This window comes from Corvus moneduloides, chromosome 7 (assembly GCF_009650955.1).
Source record: "Corvus moneduloides isolate bCorMon1 chromosome 7, bCorMon1.pri, whole genome shotgun sequence".
Classification (NCBI taxonomy): domain Eukaryota; kingdom Metazoa; phylum Chordata; class Aves; order Passeriformes; family Corvidae; genus Corvus; species Corvus moneduloides.
This window is the reverse complement of record NC_045482.1, coordinates 17,103,149-17,130,186: the sequence shown is the minus strand read 5'-3', so window position 1 is coordinate 17,130,186 and position 27,038 is coordinate 17,103,149. Positions and strand designations below refer to the sequence as shown.

Sequence of the window (27,038 nt, the reverse complement as noted above, 5' to 3'; positions counted from 1 at the left end):
TGGAGCTGAGATGTGTAGGCCTCAGGTGAGCTGCTGATCCCCTGCTGATAGTGGAGTCCAGTGCTCTTGAGTATGTCTTCTTACAGCATGTATGCATTCTTTTCTCTTACTGTCCCAAAAGTATTTGGGTTGATAAAGTCTTATTGAAATGTCAGTCAGAAACATCTGGAAACATTGGAATCAAATTGCTGTTTGAATGTCAATCTCTGGTCTTAATGTTGCTCAAGTAAAACATTTCACCACAAAATCTGAAAAGTGCACCTAATGCTATACAGTTTTAGTGGCAAAGAATTTGATGTGACTGTCATGATTCATTCTGTGTTTTGGAAGTTTTTTTAAGGAGCAAAACTTATGTTTTTTCTAAGTCATTTTCTGATATGACAGGTGAAGAGTTAGGAATCTTTTTCAATAGTTACAAACCTGAGTACTTAAAACTCCACTGGGAACATGCAACATACCAGTTCACAGAATTTTCTTCTAATTTGACACTAAGAACCCTATTACCACTTTGAAATCTTCAGCATTTTCTATGCTAAACTGTTAATAAGTAAAACAATTAGACTAACAAATACATTGAGCTTAGTGAAATTTTCATGCATTTTTAGTTATCCACAAAACCAAAGAAGATTTGGTGTAGGTTTGGTTGCTGTTTAACTTCCCCAGTTGTTGGGGTGCTGTGTCTGCTGAGTTCTCATCACCCAGGATAACAAGGCTTATGTAGTGATGCTTTCTGTGTCCATGTCTTTTTAATTCTCATTTCCCTCTTACTTGTGAACTCATGCCCTTTTCAGACAATGTTAATGGGTGGGGGGAGGGAGGGTGCAGGGGGGGAATAATCTCACAGATTGTTTCCCATAGGCTGTTTCTTATAACTGGCATTATTGTTTTAATCAACAAGTAGTGTGGTAGAGGAGAAGTAGGGAAAGACAATAGTATGAGATTTGATTGTCGTGAACAGCAGACAATCCACATGAAAGACTAAATATTTGAATTTGTTAACCATGGGAAAAGTTTTGGTAGGGTGGGAAAACAATTTATACTAAAGACTGCAAGCCTGAGAGACAGACCCATTGAAAACCACACAATAGTAATTCCTCTGATTATGGGGGCAGAAGGAAGAACCAAATAGTTCCTTATTCTTAAGAAATACAGAGAAGCTGTTCCTGTAAGGCATGCTTCCAGGCAGTTATTTCATCCTGTGAGCAACTAATGATAAAAATGTCTGTTGCGTAGGATCTAACACATAAATGTTGAAAGCTTCTGAAGCTGAATTGACATCACATTTGTTAATTTTCTCTTTATATACTGAGTGCCACAGTAGCCGTGGTTAGGAGAGAAATGAACATCTACAGACCAGAAGATTATAGTTGCCAAAGGATAAACTGGATTTGACTTCATTAGTGCACAAATGATAAGTTTGTGAGGAGTTATTATAGCATTAATCAACTTGATGGATTGGAAATATGACAGAACTGAAGCAGCGTGTAATATTAGTGCCTATTATTCTACAAATTATGTCTTCACCTACATTCATAAGGCAAGAGTCATTGCCGCACATTAAAGATGTTACACACTTTCTCCTCTTGTGGAGGCATGTGACAACTCCTCAGTGATTCCTCCTCCTCTCTTCCCCAGCAGCTCTCTGGTCTCCCTTAGCTGCATGTTTTCACCTTGTAACTAATCAGAGGCAGCATGGGAGCTCATACTTGAATTTAGCTTGTACCTTACGAACCTGGACCTCCTATGTAGCAGTGTATATTTAAACTTCTTGCTTCATCAGAAAAAAATGTTTCATACTCTAGACATCTTGGAAGAGAGAGAATGAGTAGAAATTGTAAGGTATGGGACAGATAGTGAATGGGTACTTAATTATTTGATTTCCAGAGTATTGCACAGGTATTTGTACCTCTGGTATTGCTGAACACGATCTGCATGCAATTCTGAATTCATACTGCAGAGTTTGCTTACTTTCTATGGCTATGGATAATAACATGTGAATCTTAATGTGAAACTGATAATTTAAAAATCCAGTCTGTATAGCAATAATGAAATCAGTTACCTTTGATCTGCTTTGCATGCAAAGAACTGAAGCCTTTGGTTCAAGGCTTGTGAGCATGTGTCTACCTCATCCAAGCATGGTCAGAATTGTGACCTCTCTCTGGGACTGTCAGGTGCCAGGTGCAGGGTGTATTCATTAATTTTTTTACAACTGCTCAAGTTTGGAGTTTAAGGTGTACACATAATGAAGGAGATTTTAATTTGGCTGTTTGTCCTTGTTTCATTTACTTGTCGAAACCATATATTATTACACAACTCAGCTATGAATGAGTGAACACAAAAGCTTTAAACTACCCTTGTCCTTTCCTTCCCTCAAGTTGGGTGTCTGCTCTTGTGTACTAGGACTGTGGGATAAAGACTTAGTATAATGACTAATAAAATTAGGGTCAGCAGATATGGTTCATGAAAATATGTATGTGAGTAGATTGTGGAAGTAAGATTTAAGCTGAAAAGGGCAAACAAGATACAAACAATATTCCACTTGTATTTTAGTTTGTAGCATGGATATGGCATGCCTTAGCAGCAGTGTAGTTTTGGATTCTGTGTGGCAAGAAGCTGGGGGTGTGTGTGTGTGTGTGTATTATATCTCTATATCTCCATGGCTGCATATAGCCTAGAGCCAAAATCAGACTGGAATTAGAATCTGAATTTCTTGAAAAGTACCTAGTTCTTTTGTTGGAAAATGGAAAGTTTGCTTGATTTTTGTGGTCCAGAAGTATTTCAGCCATGTTCTTGTGTAAAAAATAGGCAACTTCCAGTTTGGGCTGAAATCCAAGAATTAGTTATAAATCTGACATTTCAGTCAGAAGAGGATCAGGCAAAAAGTTTCAGTAGGAATGGGCCCATGCAATTGAAGCTCTCTGTCCCATTTTGGGCCTGTAAGAAGGATGTTTTCACTGTTTGGCTGGAGCATTTACAAGATCATTGTAACTTTGTCACTTACTTACTTCTACAAGTATCTCAGAGTCCAGAACTGATAAGTTTGCTAAAATATAGTAGTAACATTCTTAATTTCCTCATTCCATTTGCTCCTGCAAGACTTCAGTGGACTTGAAGAAATGTATATTAGATAAATTATTTTAAATGGTTAAGGTTTGTCTTGGGGTGACTTTATGATGTGTATCCCATATTGCTGCCCTATGCCCAGCAATTAATTCTTGTGCCTTTCTATGCCCCTAAACTGAGACAGAGAGGGGGAAGGAAAAACTGAGCAAAACTTTTTCGAAGCAGTTTGCATCTTGTTCAAGGTCACACGGAGGTTGCGGCTCTTTTTTTTCCCAGCTGTGGCAGGGGAGCGAGGAAGCACCCGGCTTGCTGCCCCCAGGTCAGTTTTTGGCCAGTTGTTCAGTTTCTTTTTCTCCGGAGAGAGACTGAGAGTTGAATTTTTTTCCTTTCCTGGAATTTCGGATTTTCTCCCTTTTCCGCTGGACTGCTTCAATATCAGAGCACGTTGGGAGGACTTTCCACCGGGCACAGAGGGCCTGGCCCTGGGCCAAGCCCCAGCTCCGAGGAGACCAAAGGGAGGACTCGAACACTTTCCCAGGTTTTTTTCTCCGCAGTGAGAGATTTTATTATTTAGCATTATTTTCCTTTTCCAGTGTGTTTGGTAAATAAATAGTTTTTATCTCTTTCACTTTCCTTTGGGGAAAATTTATTTTTCCCTGAACCTCGTGGGGGAGGGGTGGTGACCTGCCTCCTCTCAGAGGATATATTTCTAAATTTGGCCAAACCAGCACAAGATTGTAGTACTGCAGACACTCTCTTAGTCTCTTTTTATTTAAAGATGTAAATGTACTTCCACCTCAAGAATTTTCACTCCAGGGCAAAACTTTAGTGGAGGGATGTAAAACCAATAGCTGCTACGATAAAATATCAAACATTTTTTCATGGCACTTAAATGTGATTAGTTGCTTTCTCATGCCCATACTAGTATAACTCTGATAGGCTCTGTGCCTTAATGTTAGAGGCAGTGACCTTCACAAAACTGTGTACAGTGTTTTAAGCTTTACATTCTGTGTGACTTCCATAAAAGTTAATACTTCATGAGTATCCAAAAGGAATGATAGTTAGAAAACTGTGCATTTTTTTAGTTCGGGTTCTAAAGGCAAAGATGCAAAGCCTTACTTAAGTGACATATATATGCTTGATCCACACATAGCTATTTATAGATATAATTGCTTTAAAAAAATAATTTACATGATTAGAGCATAAATTTTGCGTACAAATAGCTATTTTGGGTAGAATGCAAGTTTGAACTGATATTTAAAAATAGATTTTTAATCAGACATTAACAAGGAATGTAATGAATACAAAACAATGTGATGAACTGTTACCTTAATGCTACCATTAACAGTAAATTGGTACTGATTATTATTTTTGCCTTCTCTTATATTCGAATGGTGTTATGATTGATTACATGCAATGGTTCTCAACTGGAGGATGTGATTGTCTTTTATTTCCTTGCCACATTTTTTTTAACAACTGCTCAACTGTTTTGAACTGATGATTCAGTTTTTTGAATGCATATTGACATTCCCATTTTAGGGTTGAGCAGTACATAACTTACAGCAATAGGCAGCTCTAGTCATCCTGGTGGGCAGAGTTCCGACATGCCCTTTTATCTCTTCTTGCAACATTACATTCTAGGACTTTCATCTCTGTTATGTCCCTCTGTGAGCAGGAGAGAAGTACAGGAGAAGAGAGTGACAGTGGGACATTTTTAGGGCAGGTTAAATATTGCATCAGCATCTTTGCAGTCTAAATTCTTGCTCTGGGTAACATTTGTGTTCAGTTAGCATTTGCAAGTACATTGGCATTCAGCTTGCTTAATTAATTTCTTCTCTTTCCACAGCCGCAGAGCCTTGGCCTGAAAATGCTGCATTGTATCAGCAACTGAAGGGTAGGTACACTGGTTTTGGCAATTAAGAATTACTTTATTTTTAGAAAACACATTAAATATGCACTAAGATAATTAACTGCAAGGAAGCACAGAAACTGTTAAAATAGTCCTTTGTGTTTTTTGTTTGGTCAGAGGTTTTAGTTATGCTTGCATCTGCCAGTATAAACTAGCTATTCATGGCCTATAAGGTCCTTGGTTTATTATTGACTCATTATATTGGCTGCTGTAGCCAGTGTAAAATGATGTGGTTGCAGGCACAGTTGGCAGATTTACTGCACCAATAGCTGAGGCAGCAGATTTTTGAAGTCTTGTGGTAAAGTGGGCTCTCAGTAAAAAGGAACTGTTAAAATGTATAGGCTAGGATGGTTCACTCTGCCTTTAGCAGCTCTTCATATATCATCAGATCACATTATGGCCCCCATTTGGGGCTCAGCAGCCTGCTACAGTTGTCAGAAGACTGCAAAGTAATGAAGACTAATAGGTAGCAGCTCTAGTCTTCTAAGCATGGAATTTTTATTGCAGTGAACTTGTCATCTTTCTTTTGTGTGACAGACCTAGACACAGTGTGCAATATTAGCTGCAAGCTGCTTTTATAGGTTTCTGAATACTTTTTAGCCAGAGGAAGTATGAAGATGCGGTTTTATTTAACTTTGATAAGAAGGAGAGTAATTGGCATAAAAGTCAGGCATTTATTTTTTTTTCTTGTAGTGTTTTTTATTGAACATTGGTGGTAATATATGATAAGTGCAATTGCATTTGCAGGAGAAAAATTCTGGTATTTTTTTTTCCTGTGTTTTAATATTCATATCATAGATTTTCTAGTCCAGCTGCATAATAATTATATATGTGCTCCTTGTTTTATGCATAAGAAATGCAACCCAGAATGGTTTACAGTTACAGGTCAGTAGCTAAATGGGCACTGTTTTTTTGTAATTGTGTGGTTTATTTTTTTCTTCTTTTTTTTTCTTTCAACAGAGGAACAGATTTTGCTTTCTGATAATGCATCTTCCCTTGCTGTTCAGGTAAAATATAATATTTTCTAAACTAAAGATGTTAGTTCAAGTTTATTTTTTAAATTACTACCTATCTAAAGTAACTATATTTTGCTAAAATATTAATTTAAGAATTATTTCTGCCAAAATCAATTACTTACTTCCTGCATCTGATTTGCTTTACATTGTCATTGAAGTGCCAGAGCCTAAAGGATTTGAGGATTTTGAAAGTCCTATGTAGAGTGCCGCTCCTTGTGTTCCTATTTATATTGGTCTGTGTTCAGTATCTGCTTGCCTACATACTCCGGGGACTGTGCATGGTTCATACCATTTGTCACTTGTTATGCGTGTTTGTCTTGTAACATCTTGCATGATGTTTGCCAGTTATTTAATTCTCATAGCTAATACTGCCCCAGACTCCAGGCATATTTGCTTCATGCTGTGAGAATCACCTCTTTCTATGTTTCTGGTAGGTTTTTTTTCAATTTCATCATGTGTACTGGCTCCAATGTGGTTTTTAGAAATAGTCCATATAATTGACAAACTTGCACCTCTAATTGACTTAATAGCACCTCTGTGGCTGTGAAGTCCATGTAATCTCCATTAACCTGTTAGGTTCAGTAACCCCAAATCTCAAGGGGATGTTTTCCCCATTAGTAGTGATGGCCTGGCTGTCAGAGTGGTGGGGAGCTGGATGTCTATAAGGTTCTTGATCTTCAAAGCAAGTTTGTGGCTGCTTTCCTTAGCAGGGAGTTGCACTTTCTCCTGCTTCTTGCTTTTTGTGTGTGGTCTAGCTCAGAGAAGCTTGAGCAAGAAGTCTTCGAGGGCTGTCCAAAGAGATCACATCTCATTTACCAAAAATGGGACACTTGGAGATTGTAACTGATGTTACTGGTAAAAAGGTAGGGATCCTTTGATCATGGTAGTTCCAGGATCTCAACTTTTTTCCTTCCAGTCTGGCACTCTAGGAGATACCTCTAAGAGTAAATTTGATCACAGCAAGAAGATAGCTTTATCCTTTGTTGGAAAGAGGAATCATCTCTGATATGCCTAATAAATGGGGCAGTGTTTATTTGTTTGAGTAGTATGTTTTATGTTGTGCTTCCCATAATGCAAATAATTTTGTCTGTTGCTTACTTGATCTCAGTGTTCCTTTTTACCCCAGCAACTGTATTTTTGGGGGTGCTCATGAATTTTCTTGTCGTCTAACTATACATGTATGTGTGGCTTGTATTTAAAACACAAACCCCCCCCCCCAACTCACCAACAAAATAACCCTAAAATTTCCTTTTCTAATGCATCATTTTTCTTTACTGTTTGTAGTACATTGTTATCCTACACATGTCACTTAGATGATAAATTAACTATAATATATTAAAAATGCTTGTTTTTCTTCAATATTCTCTAGCTGGACAGCTGATAGTAGCCATGACTATAAATATGGCTCTGGTAGATATCTGATCTTAAACTTTATAGAACAATTCTGTATTGGGGATTTGTACTGATTTTTAAGAATCTGTGTAACATGGTTGTGACTGTGAAAGAATAACTATTCTTGGTATCTGTATCCATTGTGAAATGGTACTAGGATATGTAACGATCAGAGGGGTTTAAATACATCAGCATGTTTTGCATAAGGAAATCGCCAAGATCCTCTCTTTCAGAATTTGCTTTTTATTTTGATGAGAGCCTGTCTGTTTATTGGATTTTTTTTTTAAGGGGGTAGTGGGAGTTGGGGGGTGTGTGTCTTTCTCAAAGGAAAGTTTGGGAATGAGGGATAGGAGGAGAAACAGGAGCTGGTACCTGGGACTTTTTTCCTACTACTATTACTCTTTTTCCCCCTGTTACTGATTTGGCACATGAATTTTGCCAGAGCAGGTACATAGCTTGTTTGTCCTTGTTGAACTTCCATGTGGTGAAAACATCAGAAATTTGAGTCAAAAGAACTTGTGGAATCAGCCACCATCAAATCTTTAAGAGACAAGGGTAACAGCAAGGCTTGGAATGTGCTGCAGCCAGTCTTTCAGGTATTTTATAAAATCTCCTTGTAGCCCCTCTTTGTAAAGCTGCTCTCAGATAGGTCTCAGAGGGAGGTGCGTGCTGGTATCTACACATAAAATAATGGATACAATCCAGTGCTACAATAAGTAATTAGTCAGAGTAAAACTCCGCTGTTTTGAAGTTGCCAACCCTGCAACACGGAAAGCATTTCACGTACTTCTTGTCAATGGAGCAGATGAAGCAGACAGCAGAGCAAGATACTCTTACTGCAGATGTAATTAATGAGTAGAGAGGGCTGCAGGTTGAATATAGGAAGCTGGTTGAGTCTTGCTGTTTTAATAATGATTGGGCTTACAACTTCTCATTGTGCAATAAAATCTACATGTAATAGCTACACGTCAGATGAGAGAAGGGGTGACAGTCGTCTGGGAATTGCTAAGTAACTGTGCTGGTGCCTTCAGTAGTTAAAAACCAACCAAACACAAAAATCCTTCTCATCTTGTGGAACTTCTCTGTTGATTCTGGTAGGGTTGTTTATTTTTGTTTGTTTGTTTTTTAATTCATTTTCTGCTCATTGTTTATTTTGGAAACAGACTAATTTAGCAATTTCTTTGTCCTTTACTGGGTTCAGATTCTTTGTATTTTCTGAAAATACAACATCAAGTGAGCAAGTGCATTATCTCTGGTACATCTTGATATTTGCACTCCTTGTTTGTTAACTTGAAGTAGTGTGTTAAGAGCCAAGTCCACTTGATCTCGGGCTGCAAAGCCTTGATATTGAAAGAAATTTTATTTTCACTGCAAATGAATTAAAATCAAGGGAAAATAATCAGTAATGATTATCCAGCTATTGGAAAGAGATTGTAACAGAATGAAGGCTCTGTTCTTGTGAGACACTCATCCCTCTTCCCATCAAGGTTAATGAAAACACACCTCCTGGGTAACATGACTCATGGTTAAAACCATTGTCCATGTATTTATTGTGCAGCTACCATTATACGGCATTCCTGCTAATCAGGCTTAGCTCAGTAAAAAAAGCCACCAAACCCAATACACAAATACATCTCAATAATAAAACAACACCACAACTTCAAGGAGGGAAAAATGGAGTTTGAAGTAGATTAAAACTGAACTACTGTATGAGAGTGTATTTCAGTCTGAAGCAGAGGGCCTGTCCAGGCTCTGTCTCCTTATTGATGCCTGGTGCAGGTAAAGCCATTTTGTTTAGTGCCTGGGTGCAAGTAGTGTGGCTGAGTAGGAGGGAGGGGGTTAATACAGCTGCACTCTGCCAGGCCTCTTGCCTCAAATGGCAGCTCAAAGCATCTCTTGCACTGTTCCAACTTGTCAGGAAGAGGAATGTGGATGTTGAGACTGCCTCTTTTATTACAGGTTCTTCTGGAATCTTTATGCAGGTAGTCTCATAGTCTTGCTCAAAATTGGCTGTCTAAAATATTCAAAATTCTGGAAATTCTGACAGCTGTCCTGAGATTAGAGAGCCTGCAGCTCATTTTGTTAAGATATGTATTAATTACTTGTGCAGTTGATGTCCTTGTAAGTGGTCTTAATATATTCCAGGCAAATGCTTTTAGAATTGTCTGTTCTTAGTCCTGAATGACAGAATGAAGTTTGGGCAATTTAAAATTGTATTACACAGACCAATTGGTTATTTACTTCAACAAGTAATCAAATGAATGTGTAAATCATACATGATTAATTGCCCTTGACAGATTTGTGATTTTTTTCTCTGTGTGTGTGTGTGTATGAATTGTGGTTTGGTTTTTCTCTAGACAAAACATTAGCAGAAATTTGAACTTGTTGCTGAGTCTTAAACAAAGGCTTGGTACTGAAATGAAAATCTGCCAATCCCTTTTTTTTAAAGAAATAAAAGCTGGAATTCTTCATGATGAGAAATGCAGTATCAACATAATCAATCTAGCAGCATAGTGTTGTTGCTGAAAACATGCTTAAATCCCAAGCTGTACAGGTACTGTTTGTGAGTGAAACATCTTTCATGTAGTTCTAAGATGAAATTACCTCTGAATGAATAGAATCTTCATTTATCTTCAAAACCTCTGTGCTACCAGTGAATCCACTCTTTCCACATTCTACAACAAGAATTACATTATACCATTAGAGCAGTGCCATGATGCAGTATAAAATAGATTGTTTTGGAGAATGAACGTGGCTTTGCTATAAATTACATTCACAGGTACAGAGGAATTTGTTATTTTGTTTAAAATAGTCACAAATGTAATTAAGATCTTAATTTATGTTAAACTACACATGTGGCCATTACCATAACTGGATTAGGAATTTAATCTGTCACTCAAGCAATGATACTGAACAGTTTTCATTTATAACCTTAGACACACTATTTCAGTTAAAGGGACTGCAGCTGTTTGATATGAAAACTGAATTATTCTGTAGATTTGTTCATGGGTTTTAATTTTAAAATGTGTTCCTGCAATAAAGTAGAGGGTAACTCTTCAGTTGTCATCACATGCTGTCCATTGTATGCTCATGAAATAACATGAAAATGAAAACAGAAAACGCATTTCACTCTTCCTTCCTAACAGTATTGTGTGAGTGCCTTTAGAAGTGCTGCTGAATAAGAGATGGCTTGGAATGGCTCGTTCTTTATTAAAAACTAATCATGAATATATCTTCTTCAAATGAAGCCTGGTCTGTGCCATCTGAAAATAGTGTTCCTCATGTGGGGACATAAATTGTGAACTATTTGAGTCTTGGCATAAGTAATTTCATTCTTGCCTCTGATCTCAGAAACTGCAATCTGGATGTGATTTACTTCAAGTTGTAACTCATTTTTAATGAGTGTATGTGTTTGCTCATATGTGTTTTTCTGGGAGGGAACTGTAGGGGAAGGGGAGAGCATTGTGATGGAGCTCTGACAGGGTGATTTGCTGCCTGATACGTGTCGTGTGTCCAGCTGATGGTGTCCAAACAGCCCTTCCTTAGCTGGGCAGGGCAAAGAGGAAGGGAGAGCAAGAGTAAAAATCACACCTAAACCAATTACCTCTAGGAATAAATACAAAACTCCTCCCTCCCTGCTCCTATGCCTTCCTATTGTATTTCATGCACAGTCACTTTCCATACTTGTCATCCCAGGAAGACCCAGTGGCACCTCTTTTCTTGCATTGTTCTGAGGGTGGCAGCAGCAGCAGCGGAGATGAGAATGTCAGTCACGTGTGAGAAGAGGAGGGAGGGGAGGGAGGAGGAAGGGAAGGGTGGGGTGAGTTGTCCTGTGCCTGGCTGTGGTTTCTGGGCCCCGGGCTTTTGAACTGTGCCAAATCAGCACAAAAGTCATTGTTCTGATTACTTTTTTACATAATTGAAATCCAACATCCTACTTACATTTTGAATTTTAAATTGGATGGGCTATAAGAAAAAGCAAGCCTTACATGGATTGTGTCCTTTAAGCAATGCTGTTGTAAATATACTCCATAATTCTGGCAGGAGGTGTCACCTGCCATGACTGAAATGAATGATAGGCATAAGATATTTGATTAATTTTGTAACAAGTGTCACCTCAAAGCTTCCTATCAGCCCTGTTCACATAGTACCAGTACTTTGTTCTCTCACAGCAAAACCACAAACTTCCCTCTTCCACCTGCCTTTTAAAACAGAGTGGCTCATGCTGTTCTCTGTGAGCAGAAGGCAGTGCAATACAAACCATAGTCCTTTGTGGATCAATGTGCAGTGGGGCAGGAAAGGCACTGAGAGGCTTCTCCATACTTTTCTTCAATTTGTTGTCCACAACTCTTTCTTCCCTACTCTGTAACAGTAAATATTGGGATGGTAGGGAAGAACATAAATAATTAGTCTGGTTGCATCTCTTTGCCTCCCTCTTATCCTTTTCTCCTCATGGATATGCAGAAACCTCCATTTCTGTCTACGTCAAAGTCTCCCATTAAAAACTGGGTGCACAGGGGCAGTAGCAGCACTGTAGATTCAATGGTTTCAGTCTGGAAAAAGGGAGGTATCATTGCTAAAAATGTATTTTTCACATTTCTTCCTTCCCTTTTTGGGTGCCAGGTAATGTGACAGGTAGAGAGGCTGGAAGAGTGTGAGAGAGGAGACTGTTAGCCTGCAGGAAAGAGGCAGAGAGCATGTGTAGGAGAGAAGCTGACAGATCCTATTAAACCAAATTTTTATTTTTTAATGCCTTTATCTGTTTCTTACATTAAACTCATCCAAAGAAAGGACACACTTTGTTCCAGAAATAACTGTACGTATGTGTTTGTAGCAGACATATTAACCATAAGCTGCTAAGCTGGACAGTTTTCCCGACATCTGTCTCAGCCATTGACCAGTGTCAATACTGCACAAGAAATATGACCCCAGTTTTTAAAATTACCATAATGCAAATAATCAGTAGAATATATGGATAAAGGAGGCACTCTTGCTCATACCAGGGGAATAAACTCAGTTATTTCCTATCTGAATTTAATTATTCTTGTTTTATGCTGCATTAACTAGTATAAGCCATGAAATTATTCATTGCTTTTAAAAGCCTGAGAGTGTTAGTTTGATGTCCTTCAGTTGTAGTGAATTCTATATATTTGTGCTCTAAGGAAGTTTCCTTTATTTGTGTAAGTTTGCTGGGCAGTCACCTTGTGATCTTCTGTAATATGGGCAAGTTTGCTGGGCAGTCACCTTGTGATCTTCTGTAATATGGGCAAGGGTAAATAAGAGTGTTAATTGCTCCTCTCAAAGTTAACTCTTTGAATAGGTGTTAAGCATAAAACCTGCCCCCCCCAATTTACCCTTTCCAGCAGGAATTCAGTTCTGTTACCCTGCTCGGAGTCTGTTTGGAAGAGTCGTTTTCAAAGGATCAATAAACTTTTTCAGTGAACATCTTTACAGTTACTTTGGACCAGAAAACTTTAGATGAAGAAATGTGTATTAGTTTTACTACAGACATGAGAGCTAATTTTTTTCCTCCTCTTCTGAAGAATTGCTGCTGCTGTAGTATTATTGGGTGAGAATCCTGGTTGTGGAGGATCCAGGTTGAGGCCTATAGTAGTCAGCCTCTTAGTTCTTTGGTAATACACTTTTTTTTTTTTTCCAGAGGAGAAGAGAGCTGGAAATTTAATGCTGTTACTTGGAATTACAGACATCTTTACAAGGTAGAACAGGCTGTGCTTAGTTAAATGTCTTGTTTCTAGTTTTGCTGTTAGTGCTTTGCTTGCCATTTTTAGGTGAATTTTCACAAGGGTGTCATTAACTAGCTTGTGTGTTATTGGAATTCAGTTGGCCCCTTTCAGTCCTTTTTTAAGTTGATCAGCCAAATTTATGATGTTAACAATAATCTCTGATGTACTAGAATAAGCCTGGGCCCTTGATCTCTCAGACTGCTCAGCTTTTGATGCTGTGTCTTTGAAGGAGTGTTGATGTCTTCATAAATCTCAGCAAAACTGCACTGGGGTGGTTTCAGCCTTCCATCTCTTGCCCAAAAGCACTTACAGGAGCTGAGCACACTCCCATTTGCTCACAGGAAAATATTTCTCTCACAAGAAAAGCAGGGGTAACTTGCCTGCTCAAACTGTGTATGTGAGAAGGGAAACAAGATGTTCTGAGCTGAAGTAATCAGTGTTCCATGGCATCTTTTATCAGAGTTGGAAGCCATGGTGGTCTGATACCATCTGCACACCAAATGTGCTGGTTCTTGACATTCTGCATGAGTGGTCAAAAAGGGAACAAATCCTCCCTTGATCACTGGGCTAAAGCATGTAATGAGATAAAGACTCGGAGAAATTGCTGCTTTGTCCTATATTCTCTCTCTAGGATTTCTTTGATCTGTTGCAATTTCAACTATTTTTGTAATAGTTCGTGCCACTTAAGGTCTAACATCAGTTCTTTTCTAATGTCTAGCATATCTAGTTGAATGCATCAGAAAAAATTTTGAGATTTTCTGGCAGTGGATATTTATAGGAATGCATTGGTCATGATCCTTGTCCATGTTTTTTTCTAAAAGAAACCGTAATTTCCATAAATATGGAATGCATTCACTTGAAAAGTCAAAACCACCTCTGTTGTTAATGCTAATAATTTCCAAAGCATGTCAGTTACATCAATGAAAAAATGTAAGTACTCATAGTAATGCAAATTGCAAGGCTTATTTCTTAGGCTGAGCCCTCCTAGTTTGGGATAGTACTGTCTTCTTAGTTACTGATTCACATGGGTTTTTTAGTTGACTTGAAGGGTGTCCAGTGGACTATTAGTTTAAGCTGAAGCAAGAAGTAGATACTGACCTACTTCTCTAGTTAATGATTAATTAAGCAGTGTAGATCCAATAAGGATTAAATTTGTCTTATATTGTGGACCTTTCCTTCATTTTGCTGCAGAACGAGGAGCACTTAAAATTGAACAGGTCATGCTGTGGATACAAGTTACAGCTCATAATAGACAGACGTACTGGTCTTTTTGTTCCCTGGGCTTCTATCTTTTAAAAGATGTAATAGCAGTGTTTTTAAAAAAATTCTTTTCTTAGGTTGATTGTATTTTATATTAGGTTATACTATTAATATTACATACTGTATTACGTATTTAGGTTTATTTCATCATTCATCTTAAAGCCAATCCTAAATATAGACAAAGACTGAAGTGGAACAGGTCTTGGCATGGGGATGCTGAAGGGGGTTGCTGGAAGAAGCCTTGTAAAGGTGCTAAAGGGGCAGCTCCAGTAGTCAGTGGTCATTGTTTCAGAGCCTCGCAGGAAGACCGATGTGCTAAATGCAGAACTGGATGGGTTTTAAGCCTATCATTCTTCAGTTAGTCTCCCATTTAATGAAGCATTCATCAGGACTGAAGATGACTATTCTGAGGAAGTTTTCTCAGGTTTTTGGTTTGGTGTTTACTTTAGGGTCTTACTAATTTTTTTTTTCTTTTTGGTTTTTTTAACTGAGGGTAGAGTGAATGATTTCTAACATTACTAGAATCTGTGCTCTTATTATGAAGTGTAGCAAACATTTTTATGTCGTTAATATTTATTTCCACAATAGAGCTCAAATCTAGTTCATCCTTTTCTCTTTTCTTTACAAAGTTCAAAAAGGCACATGGACCCAGTGTGTTTGCATTTTTGAAATTACAAAATGTCAGCATATTCTCAAGTCCCTTTGTACTAGGCCAGAGACTGAGGTGAAATTTCCCTTCCAGGTAATAAGAGTTGATATTCCTTGCTCTGTTTATTGAGCAGAAGGGGAGAAAGAAAGGTCAGATGTGATGAAAACTAGTGTAAACTCTTTAAACTGAAAAGATTTTCAGAGGCACAGACTATTTTTTGTAGAAACCTTGTGCTACATAGGAGCCTGTGTACAGTGCAGTATACAGTAGGCAATAATCTGAAGCAACTTGTGTAACCTAAGTATTCTGTGCAAGCATGTCCTATTTTTGATACGCTGATACGAAAAAGTAAAAATAGTTCTCTGATTCACCTCCTTTTCCTTAAATGTGTCTCTGCACTTGCAGCTTTTCACTTATTCATGTGTTGCCCTAACTCCAGTGCAATTCAGACTTTCTTTTTCTTCTAGACTTGCAGTCTGAATAGTACATGGCAGTTACAAAATTCATCTCTGCAGAATTGCAGAGTTAATTTAATGCCTTACTGTGAAAGAAATTAATTCAGTAAGCCTAGACCAGTGATGAAATTCTTTGGACCTGTTGTTTGGTGCCATTTGTTCCACTGCAGCACAGTACTGTTGAGAATATGGTGTTAGCTGCTGGTAGAGCTTTCAGAAGAATGAAGTCTGTGTACCAGTTGAGTTGGTATATATTTTTGGTGTCCAGCAGTGGCATAGGAGCATGTATGTGATCTAAACCAAAGTCTGCGTTCTTGTCTCTTAACTGTTTCCGAAGAAGTTACATATAAAGCCCCAGTTTGGGCAGAAAACATGATACATGTAACAGCAGCTGGAGCAGCATGGACATTGCCAGGTCCTGCAGAGCCAGCGGGCAAAGGAACAGATCTAGGACTGAGACAGAACAATGCCTAAATTACTTACATTACTGAAGAATTAGTCCTTTGGGTATTCTTACTGTTTGCATGGAATTTGTGGTGCCAAGATAGCAAGATCCCCAATTTTTGATGTATTCTGATGGGAGCACAGACTTGGTAAGTGATATGCTGTCAAACATGGCCAGTGCTTTGTATTTTGTGTGATGGCTGCATCCTTAAGCAGTAATAGAGGTTCTATTTGGGATGACACACTCTGGAGACCAATTTATTGCTAGATAGTGCAAGACCTGAAGTATTTGACTTATGTTGACCATGACTACTACCCTCTCCTTATATAGCTGTCTATGTCTCTGTCTGTATGTGTATTGGCTTCCTAGCAGAGCTTTAAGTTAGTTGCGCTGAGGAAGTCAGAAGATGTAGAAATCCACATTTCTGATATATTTTGTAGAGCCTTCACAGTTCCGAGGTGGGCTCTTGTCAGCTGTAATGAATGTCTTGTGTAGCAGTTTGTGACCATAGTTTAAATTGAGATTCGGATTCGAGTCAGGTCATCTAAACATGCAGGAGCCAAATATCGTAATGGACTATGCAGTTCTTCAGTTTGGTGGGAAAAGGACCAAAGTTTTTGGCTTTTTTTCCCTGGATGGGTTAGAGTTTGTAAATAAGCCTTGAAGAGCACAGGTGAGAGGAGAGGAGCTGTTGAGGTTATTTTTGTTTCCTTGATGAAGCCACAAAGTTAGGAACAGGGCTGATGATAGTTCATGACTTAAGGTCTCATTTGGTGCAGAGATGAGCAAATCTTAAGGTCAAGGTTTAGGTTGCTTTCATGTTTGTGATTAGAGGCTGAGCAGCTAAAGATGTGAGAGTGCAGTTTACTTCCAGATCCTGCAATCTGAAGAGCAGGGAGGAGGTTTGTGTAGAAAGTGCTGTGTTACAACAGCATTTTTCTTCATGGTGGGAGCCTTGTTGCTGTAGGATTTTTTTACCTCAAGTCATGTTGTTTAAATAGGCAATAGATTAATTTTGGAGTCTGGAGTTGTGATCTGTCTAATTGCAAAATGAATGATAGGACTTAGCTGAGCTGTGAGAGTCTCTAGAGATTAAGAGATTCCTTATTTGCCATGTTCTGTCCAAAGTGCAAATACTTCTCTTGACATTTTGGTATTTCAACAGAAACAGCCTATGGATTTTGTGGTAGTGGCAGGTGCTGACAGAAATTGTTAGCCTACTGAGAGTGCTTTGAATCGAAGCACAGAGATAGAAGGAAACAGTAAATTGATCACTTATGCTCTCCATGAATCCCATAAATTAAAAATAATATTTTGTCCCAAACCAGATTTGTGCTCTGACTGTATCATAGAGCAAAACTTCTGGCAGCTGTTGTAATTGTAATACGGGAAGGTGCCATATGTGTTTGCCATGTTACACAACATGAACTTGACGAGCCAGCTTTAGCCAGAAGAAATGAGTACTGTGGTTTTCAAAAGGGGCAAAATGTCACTTGATTTTGTACAGCCACAGCACTAATTGTGTCTGAAAGATACTGACTGCTTCTTTGCCCATCTTGAAAAAAACAGTAAAAATAGATGAAACTGCATTAGAAGAATTCCAGTCAGTGACTGAATGATAAACAGTTGTCTAATGAAGTTAAAATCCCTTTGTTTTTCTTTTGCTTACGCTTCTTTCTTCCTAAAAACAGTATGCAAGGAGCTATACTTCCTAAGTGTGTGCTAGGAACTAGCTAACACAGTCAAATGTATTGAGAACACCACATTTGTTTGCCACTGGTATATTAATGCTTTCCAAATGCAACTCTTTGTTTCCAGGCCTTTTTGCAAATGTGCAATCTGCCAATCCGGGTGATTTGCAGGGCAAATGCCGAGTACATGTCCCCATCTGGTAAGTGTGGCCTTCATTTAGATTACTGTGTTATACCTCCATTTTGATACCATGGCAACTATGCCTTGTCTTGCTGATAACAGTCGGGCAGTGCTACTGTGTGTGGGTTGCCTTTCCCCCTCCTCTCCAGTGCAGTTTCTCCTCTGCAAACAATCAAAGCGATGAAATGCAAAGGAACATTGGCACAATGTGTAACAGTACCGTGTAAAGTGTTCAGACAGTTCAGTGCCTGGTGGAAACCTCTCAAATGTCCTAAAGCAGAAAGACATGTGTCCAAAAGTGGCTTTATTCTGCAGCCAGCGAATATCCCAGGAAATGCTGTTATATTTTCCTATTACTGGAGTGAAACAATACCAGAGAAAGGTTCTCTTTTGCTACCCTGTGTGGGAGTTGATTGCCAGGATGTTGATACAGGAGACCAAAGGGTGCAGTCACTATTAAGGGTGACAGGTGATTTTAAATCAGATCCATGAGACTGCCTGGAAAAAAATCCAAACCAACCACCAAAAAGTTAAGTATTAGAAGGGTACACAGCCTGTTTTTGTTGGAGGTGACTGCTTAAAAATGCCCAGACGCCAGCTGCAAAGCTTGCCTAAAAATCAGAAAGAATTACAGAGTGCAGGGTGCAGAAGTCCGGCGATCCTCTCACTCTGTCCCAGATTTCTGTTGTGTGAGGAGGTCCATATTTACTGATTACCTGGTGGCCATATGGAAGTGCCTGTCAGTATATGTCTGCCAACTATATGGGTTCTAGTGCTGCTACTGATATTTTTTCTTAAAGCAGTGAAATGAGGCTATATTAAAAACCAGCAAAATATGCAGGTATATGAATTATTTGTTAGTAAATAGAACTTTGAAATGCTGAATCCAGGCACATAGGAGCATCTTGCAGGTGCAGGACTAAGACTGGTGATAGTTACATGGTATGGCTTCTCTGCCACTCACACCTCATGTCCACACTTGCTGGCATCTAATGTTGTAATTTAGGTCTGAACACTGCCTTCTTCTTCTAAAAACGAAGAGCACAAGAGGGAAAATGATACTGCTTCAATTTTAAATGTAGGCAGAATTACTTGTATTCTTTTTGCCCTTACTCCTGGAGTCCTTTACTATTTTTACTCACTTTTACTCACTTACCTTGTTTCTTTTCTTTATATTGATTTATGATAATTCAGAGAAGGTTTGCATTTGTTCCCTTCTCTCTCCCCACCACCCTCTGTCTTGTTACTACAATACACTTCTCCTTTTACAGGCAAAGTACCCTTTATTCATGTGGGAAATCAAGTAGTATCTGAACTTGGGCCCATAGTCCAGTTTGTAAAAGCCAAGGTAATAGTACATTGTTTTCATTAATTAGTGAGTGTTAATCCTGCTTAGCATTGTGCTGATTTAGTGTGCTTTTCTGGAATGTTACTGAATTTGTTAAAACAGTATAGGAATATGTTGCTGTTGTCTCCAGGGACGGTGAAAATTATGACACGGAATTCCAGGATAAAAGGGGATTATTGCATTATCACCTCGTTTATATAACTTGGTTCACAATAGAGAAATGACATTATTGGCTGCTTGACCATACACCTCCCAGAGTGATTGGCTGAATGCTACAATGCCTATTTCAAAATATTTTCTTCAGTAAACCAAAACAAGACCATGCAGGTGCAAGATAGAGAGTTAGTTTACAAAATCGTCTTTCACTATTTCTCAGCTAAAGCATGAGAAAGGAAAACTTCACAAAATGCTTCAGCAGCTGGAAAATTCCTCTGCTCCTGCTTTTTAGCATCCACAGGAATATAGTGCTGTTTTAAAAGAAAGGTATAGTTTTATACAAACAGGAGTTTGTGAGGTGAAAATGTTTCTCTTTGTCATTTCCTCTAATTCTGCAAGTAAATTCTATGCGGGATAGCTGCATACCAGTGCCAATTTCTGAGACTCTTTTTCTAGATGCTTTGTCTCTGGGTCTCAGAGGTCTTAAACCCAGAACTGGCTGTTTTAAATCCTGAAGTGTCAGATACCATTCAGATTTGCCTTTATTCTCCCACTCCCCCAGCCTTCCCCTCTGTTTTAAAAAATGCCATGTTTTCACTGAGAAGTTGAATCTGTATCACAGATGTAAATTTGTGTTTACTTCTTGCCATAGAGATACACTAACCAGGAGGCTGTGAGCTTAAAGTGTGTTCATCCATAACTGCTATTAAATTTCTTGTAGATTATCTTAGATTTCTTAGAGATTAGATTAGTTACATTATGATGATTTGGTTTTAATCCTAAAGGATACTGTATGTAAAAATTGAGTATGTAATTTGTTACTGAACTATGTAAGAGATTAGGATCTGAGCCAAAGCTCATTGACTTTAAGGGTCCTTGGGTCATATGTTGCTGAATATTCCAGTATCTGTTCTTATGTGTGTCTTTTTTCTTTTCCTCATTAGGGCCATTCTCTTAGTGATGGACTGGATGAAGTCCAAAAAGCTGAGATGAAAGCCTACATGGAATTGGTCAATAATATGCTCTTGACAGCAGAGGTACAGCAAACCCTAGTTTGAGGAGTTCCATGCACTTACATAAGTGGCTGTAGGCAAGAAAGCTTTAGGATTTTTCCCCATAGTGGAAATACTGCTGTTCTTAGATTAGGTTGTCAACTTTTGAGGTGAAAGGAGACAGGCATAAATTCTCTTACACTGTGGATTGCTTGCTGACGTGTTCCTGTAGCCATGTGTGATTCCCCTCACCTATCTGAAGTGTGTCACACAGCTGTAGAAGTAACTGATCAGAAAATGCTGGTGGTTCCTGGGGTCCTACCCCACCCCCTGGCTGGCCAGGCACCCCGCTGTCACTGTCCCCATGTGCACGCTGTGTGTGATGGGAGGCTGGGACCCTCTGGTGCGTGTCTGTGGCCAGTTCAGGTAGTGCAGTCCCAGCATGGGAGCAGTGTTGGAAGCACTGGGAAGATGCAGGTGGCTGAGGAGCTGAGGGCTGGTCACCTCTGCCTTGAGTTGGGTGTGGTGTGGGCAAGAGGAGCAGGCTTTTAATCTCAGCATAGTTTTGGTGCTGGTGAAGTAAGGACTAGCAACTGGGCTTTTGCCTTCCAGTTTTAATTTCTTTTGTACGTCAAAGGTCTAAGAGAAGAAATGAAATGGAAATTTTAATCTAATTTAGAAAAGAAAATTCTGCAGTGAAAAATGATTGTCTCTGTATTCTCCTTTATTAGGAAGTTTTAGTAAGTGTTCTTTCTTTTCCTAGCTCTATCTTCAGTGGTGTGATGATGTTACAGTAGAGGAGGTGAGTGGTTCCGCAGCATTTATCTTAATTAAAATTTAATGAGAAAACACTTTTGCTCACAACTGCAAGTCCCTACTCATAAATGAAACATGGGGGTTTATACCATTAATGATAAAGTCTTTTCACTTTAATTTCACTTGCATACGCATTTTAGGGAAGCTGTGTTACTGGAGGGAGCTGGCTGCAGAATAGATACAGGCTTTGTATATGTTTCTGAAATAATAGCTTTAAACAGTTATGCTGCAAATTACGGATTCTGTGCAAATAGTTACAGCATACACACAACTGCCTTTCTCTTCTGTGGCTCCCTTTCTGAGAGGAATGTTTAAATATTAGCTGTTTTGTTCAAGAGATATCTGTGTTTTCTTGTGTTATAACACAGTACCTTTCTGTTTTTAAACAAAGATTACTCACCCAAGGTACGGCTCTCCTTATCCGTGGCCTCTTAACCGCATTTTGTCCTATCAGAAGCAGTGGGAGGTTAGGCGAAAGATGAAAGCCATTGGATGGGCTGGAAAGACACTTGAACAGGTCAGTATGAAAAGTGAACCTGATTTCTTTGCCCTGTTTTCCTTTTCCTTTCCTTTTCCTTTCCTTTCTTTTGTAATAGGCTTTGGAGAGTAGCACGTTCCTGAAACAGATGTAGTAAAATGTATGTTCTGTTCTTAAAACATTACCTGGACTGAGGTATTTGCCTTTGGCAGCAATAAATCTTAAAATTATGTGCAACCTGATGGGGTGGGAGGAAGGCTGTTTTGCTATGAGTGAACAACTCTGTCAGTGTTAGTTTAGGCTGTAGTCCTGAAAATAGGTTGTAAGTTCTGTGCCCTGCTTCCTGTATGATGCTAATAGGCACTCTGTGGGATTGTGACAGCTTGTGAGGTTTAAGTCAGCACCTTTCATTAAGCTTAGTTATAAATGTTATGGGAAGCACTTAATCAGAATTGCCTTACATCAAATGTTAGATTAAGTAACACTTAGCTACCTGCCCACTGTGTAGGTTTGACTGACTTTAACAGCTTTTGATATTCCAGCATGTTATATTCCTTGTTCCCACTGTCGGTGCAAATAGAAGAAGGAGGTTATTTCTTGCAATGGTGTTTTTTCCTGACAAAATGGATCTTTCTTTCTTGTGTGTTTTGATAGGTGCTTGAAGATGTAGATCAGTGCTGTCATGCTCTCTCCCAGAGATTAGGAACACAACCATATTTCTTCAATAAGCAGTAAGTTACTCTTCATTGAAATACTGCATCCAGCAATATGAGAAATAGATATATACCCACATACATACAAATGTGTATATATGAAACTCCTGTTTTATTTTAATGCAGTGTGATTAGTTGCAAAAATACAAATGTATGACTGGAATCTAAACATGAAATTTAAAGATTTTAAAGGGAAAGCTTCTGTAAGTTTGTTGTATTTATGATTTAGTTTTGTTCTTGCTTATCTTCTCTACAGATTCTACCACAACTTATGTAGGCTACAAATGTACATTTTTATACAGTTAGTTTCTTATTAAAAGTGATACTCTTAGAGCTTTACTTGAATTTCTTGGCTAACATTCTCTACTAGAGGAGTGAATGTGTGTCGTGCCAACCTGATCAGGACAGCTTGTCTTAACAGCAGGAGCAGTTCTGAATGAGCTGAATTAGCATGAGGGTGCCTGTGAGTTCTAAGAACTGGGGGAGAAGCTAGCTGGTCCACAAAGAGCTAGATGCAAAGTGAAAACCAGGATTCACATTGCCAAGAGAGAAAAAGGAAATGACCTGACCTCCATGGAATGTCCTCTGCTCTCACCAGTTTCTTTCAATTGCAATGTGCTCTTTAACATTTTTTTTCTCTCCAATAATTCAATATCTTTGAAATGTTACAGACTTAAATAACCTCACATTAGCTCTCTCTTGTCTCCTGTGCATAGATCAGTGTAGAAATGCTCAGGTCTGGATTTCAGTTTACTACATTTGGACAGGGAGATGTCTTCAAATGGCAGCATTTGGTTACTTTTCTGCATTGTGTCTTTGCCCCTTAATGCATCCCAAGTTGAGACTAGTTGGGTAGTGTTAATTCAGAGGACACAGAAATGTGCCTTATAGAAGACGATTTTAAATTGCATCTTCTCCTGTGATTATTAAGCATAGTATCTCTTAAATTTCCTTTCTGTATTTCTAAAGAATTCTAACTTGGGGATTTTATGTTGGTTGGTTGTTAACCAGGCTTTTTTTGGTACAGTTTCAACCCTTTAAACTTTTTAGCTCTGTGAAATATTGCTAAGTATGTGGTTTTAGTCCATTATTTTTCAGTCTTTGACTTCTGGGAGTCTTTGGGAGTTAAATAAGAAAAACCGCCTGTTGCTGACAGATTAAAGTTTGTTATGCAGGGGCCCGTATCTCCACTGGAGAGTGCTTAGTGATCCACAAATAAAAAGGCAAAAAATTTTATCAGTTAGGAAAGCTTCATGCTGCATACCTTGAACACTAGTAAAGGGGGACTCTGAAGTTATTAATATATTTGAAAAAAAAAAAAATTTGCACGTGGACTACTTACATACATGGACTACTTAAAGGTCCAAGGTGACAATTCAGAAGGGTCATACCTAAAATAAGGTAGGACTGAAAACATTCCCAAAATATCTGTTTTCTTCTGTGTAGTCCCCTTTCAGAAAACAGATGTTTCCAGCTGCTGCCATCATGGAATTCCCTTCCTTGTTGGTTGAATAGTTTCCAGCTGTTGCAGAGCACAAAAAAAGGAACGAGAGTCTTAAGCTTCCACTCTCCTCCTTTTTTTTTCCTTGTGAGATAATAGTTGGGTTTTTTTAATAGACATCTGCAGAAGAAAAAGAAGAGCCCCAAAACACCTGATAAGCATTTGCCCTTGTTACAGAATTAAAACGTGGAGTATGGTTTTAAACTAGATCAATAACTCTGTCTGATCTAAGAGATGTTATTTCTACATTTCCAAGCTCCCTAAAGCTAGGAAAATGCCATACTGAGAACAAGCAGGGTTCTTAATATACCCAATACACAGATTTCATGCATTTGGTTTAGTGTTGCTTGATTTCATGCTAGTTCTTAGACTGCATGGCTATCTACAGGTTACTCAGAACAGCAGGGTTTTTCTTGATCGGGACTTGCCTTCCAAAATACCCATCTTTTTTTCTGTTTGCTTTTACAGACCAACTGAATTAGATGCTCTGGTGTTTGGACATCTGTTCACAATCCTTACTACTCAGCTAATCACTGATGAACTCTCTGAAAAAGTGAAGAACTACAGTAATCTCACAGCATTTTGTCGGCGAATAGAGCAGCAGTACTTTGAGGGTCATGAGAAAGACAGCTCTACAGCTGCAGCCCGATCTTCCAAGAGGTCCTTGCTGAGATAAGCATGGTGCTTGGTGTGGATCATGTTGCAGTTTTGGGTTTATCATTGTTCAATAAATTGATTTTGAGAATGGAAATGTGTGTTAGCTCTTTGAAGCTGCCAAATCATTCTGGGGCAAGAAAGAATGTTAAATACAGTTTTTGTGTTGTAGAATACACCGTGCACATTTAATCTGAAATGTCTGTATGAGCATTTCCACTTTAATAGCCTGTATGCCACTTACTGTAAAGTGACCTTGGAAAAATATTGTATCTGTTTCAAAAAAATAAAACACTGAAAGTTTATTTCTGATCTTTCTAAATGCCTTTTTTACTCAATTCAATGTCTGTGTAGTTCACGAGTGGGATCCTTTTACCAGGATGCTTGGAAGAAAGTTGTAAACTAGTTAGAATGATTAGGCTGGGAATGAAAGGACTCATTAGAGATCTTAAAGTTTGTCTGCCTCAGCTAAAACTTATTCAGAAATGTCTTGGAGCTCTGTAGAACACAACTAGTGATCTTACTCAGTCAGTTCCTATTTTTGTGTCAAAGTAGCTTCTGGCTGTCAGTGCTTCATCTTGTGTGTGCGTTGTGCCTCTGCTTTTATTTCTCATTCACCTTTGGTTTTTTGATTATAATTTTTTTCTTTCTGTAATTTCCCAGTTTTAATCCCCAGCTTGTCTTGCTATTTATTTAAGAAATTAATTTGCCAGGTGTCTGCCTCCCTGTTTCCACTTCCAGTATGTTAACATTGCTTCTGAACTTTGATGTACCAGATGTGGTTCTCATAGAAAAAGGACTTACTATGAGCCTGTAGCTGGCATGTCTCCATCCTGCCTCTGTGTTATCATTGGTACATGTAGCCACAATGGTACAGAAGTAAACAAAGAAATATCATTGTGGTGCTCCAAAAACCCTGGCAACATTGAACTTTTCAAGGGAGAATTCTTGTGTGTAGGCAAGGACTGATCTGGCTAGTATTATTTCAAGTGCATTAAGTGGTACTGCTCTGTTCTGTTAGTTGTACTTGATGCTTTTTCAAAAGCACCAGCAACTCCAGGAACATGCTGGTGGCAAAAACAAACCTTGTGCATGCAGGAAGTCATGGGCACGAGTGGGAACCAGGTCAGGCTGTTTGGCTGGTTGGAACCATTGTGTTCTTACTTTGAAATATGTTCTTTTGACTATATGCTTCAGTGTCAAAACATTTAATGGCTTGAACTGGTTATACAATGGTCATGGGGTTTTGGCTGCCATTTCCTTCTCTTTTAAAAAGCGAGCTGAAAGCAGCTGCATGCCTTGGACTGGCTGGGTCTCCCAGGACAGGTTCCTGAACCACTCCTGCTTACTCATTTCTTTTGCTGGGGGCCACTCTTGCCAGCTGGACTGGAAAACGGAGCTGAATTTGTACTGCCTGTTTTTTGAGATAACAGTTCTAAGTCCTACTGCAGTCAAATCCACTAAGTATCAGTATGTAAGGGCATCTTGGTCTTTCATTAAACCACTCTTGCCAGAAGAGGTCAATTGCCCTTGTCCTGCATTTCAGTCTTAAAATTTCATGTCTCTACATTGAATACCTTTATAAACTAAACCCCGTCAGCTCCTGACTGCTTAGTGACCAGTTCCACTATCAAAGCAGTTGGTAGCTGAGAACCCAGACATTTCTTTCAAACTTGCTTTTCTGCATTAATTCAACTCCTGAAAAAAAAACTGGAAAAGAATTTTTTGAGTGTTGGTGGGTGGAGGTTTTTTTTGTTTGTTTTTTTTTTAAGTTTGGAGAGAACACTGTGATACATGCTACTTTGAGCACTCATAGACTAAAGTTAGCGTGCCATGGGGATGGGGAAATCCTGTGTGAACACTCAAGTATCTAAGTCCAGAGTAATTAAACTGGTCTTTTACCCTTCTGCTATTTGCAAAGCACCAATCATGAGGAAAGATTTTAAGCTAGCTTCTGTTGTTTTAGCGATCTTGCTACCAGTAGACTGAACTACAGGAGTAATTTACTTAATGGATTGCTAAACCTACCTATTAATTTTTATGCAGTCCGAAAATGTGCAAGTGGGCATGTGTTCCTCCTCTTTCAAGGCTGCAGTGGCCATTAGCCACCTTGTAACCAAATTTCAGCAATTGCTTTGAAACAGCATTGAATGAAACTTTTTATATTCTGGCAAGGTGAGGCAGAGGAAGCTCTGGTAATACAACACCTTGAATACTGAACAGCAAGTTATTGCAAATTTTGTGCAGTAACATACAACGGGCTTTATAACTTCAGAGTAGTAAAATCCCCACAGAATGATTGATATGCATATGCTTTGAATGTCTCATCTAGAAAATAAATGCTGTGGAAGTGGTTGGGCAAAAGATACTGATCTCTTGCAAACAAAGTTTGTGTAAATCCACCTGAGGTACTCAGACTCCACTTAAGGACACAGAGACAGGCAAATCACATTGAATTTTCAATATTGAAGTGAGAGGACAAGCAGAGACTGAGCTCTCAAGTTACACTGAAGTTTCTGAAAGTTTAACCACCCCTCATTCCTTGTGTGTGACTTTGATAATTTCATTTAAATGG

General features: G+C 38.7%; 1 protein-coding gene across 2 annotated transcripts in view; it reads left to right on the top strand.

Annotated features, from left to right (window-relative positions):
* The window catches only part of MTX2 (metaxin 2), a 33,933-nt gene extending 9,165 nt beyond the window's left edge, over positions 1 to 24,768 (top strand). For both annotated transcript variants that reach the window (XM_032114707.1, XM_032114706.1), the window contains 9 exons: positions 4,910 to 4,957; positions 5,933 to 5,979; positions 17,752 to 17,824; positions 19,077 to 19,153; positions 20,254 to 20,346; positions 21,065 to 21,103; positions 21,509 to 21,634; positions 22,250 to 22,326; positions 24,278 to 24,768. In XM_032114707.1, the coding sequence (XP_031970598.1) occupies positions 4,910 to 4,957; positions 5,933 to 5,979; positions 17,752 to 17,824; positions 19,077 to 19,153; positions 20,254 to 20,346; positions 21,065 to 21,103; positions 21,509 to 21,634; positions 22,250 to 22,326; positions 24,278 to 24,485 (788 nt within the window). In that variant the 3' untranslated portion in view covers positions 24,486 to 24,768. The remainder of the gene's footprint in view (positions 1 to 4,909; positions 4,958 to 5,932; positions 5,980 to 17,751; positions 17,825 to 19,076; positions 19,154 to 20,253; positions 20,347 to 21,064; positions 21,104 to 21,508; positions 21,635 to 22,249; positions 22,327 to 24,277) is intronic.
* The last annotated feature ends 2,270 nt before the right edge of the window (positions 24,769 to 27,038 follow it).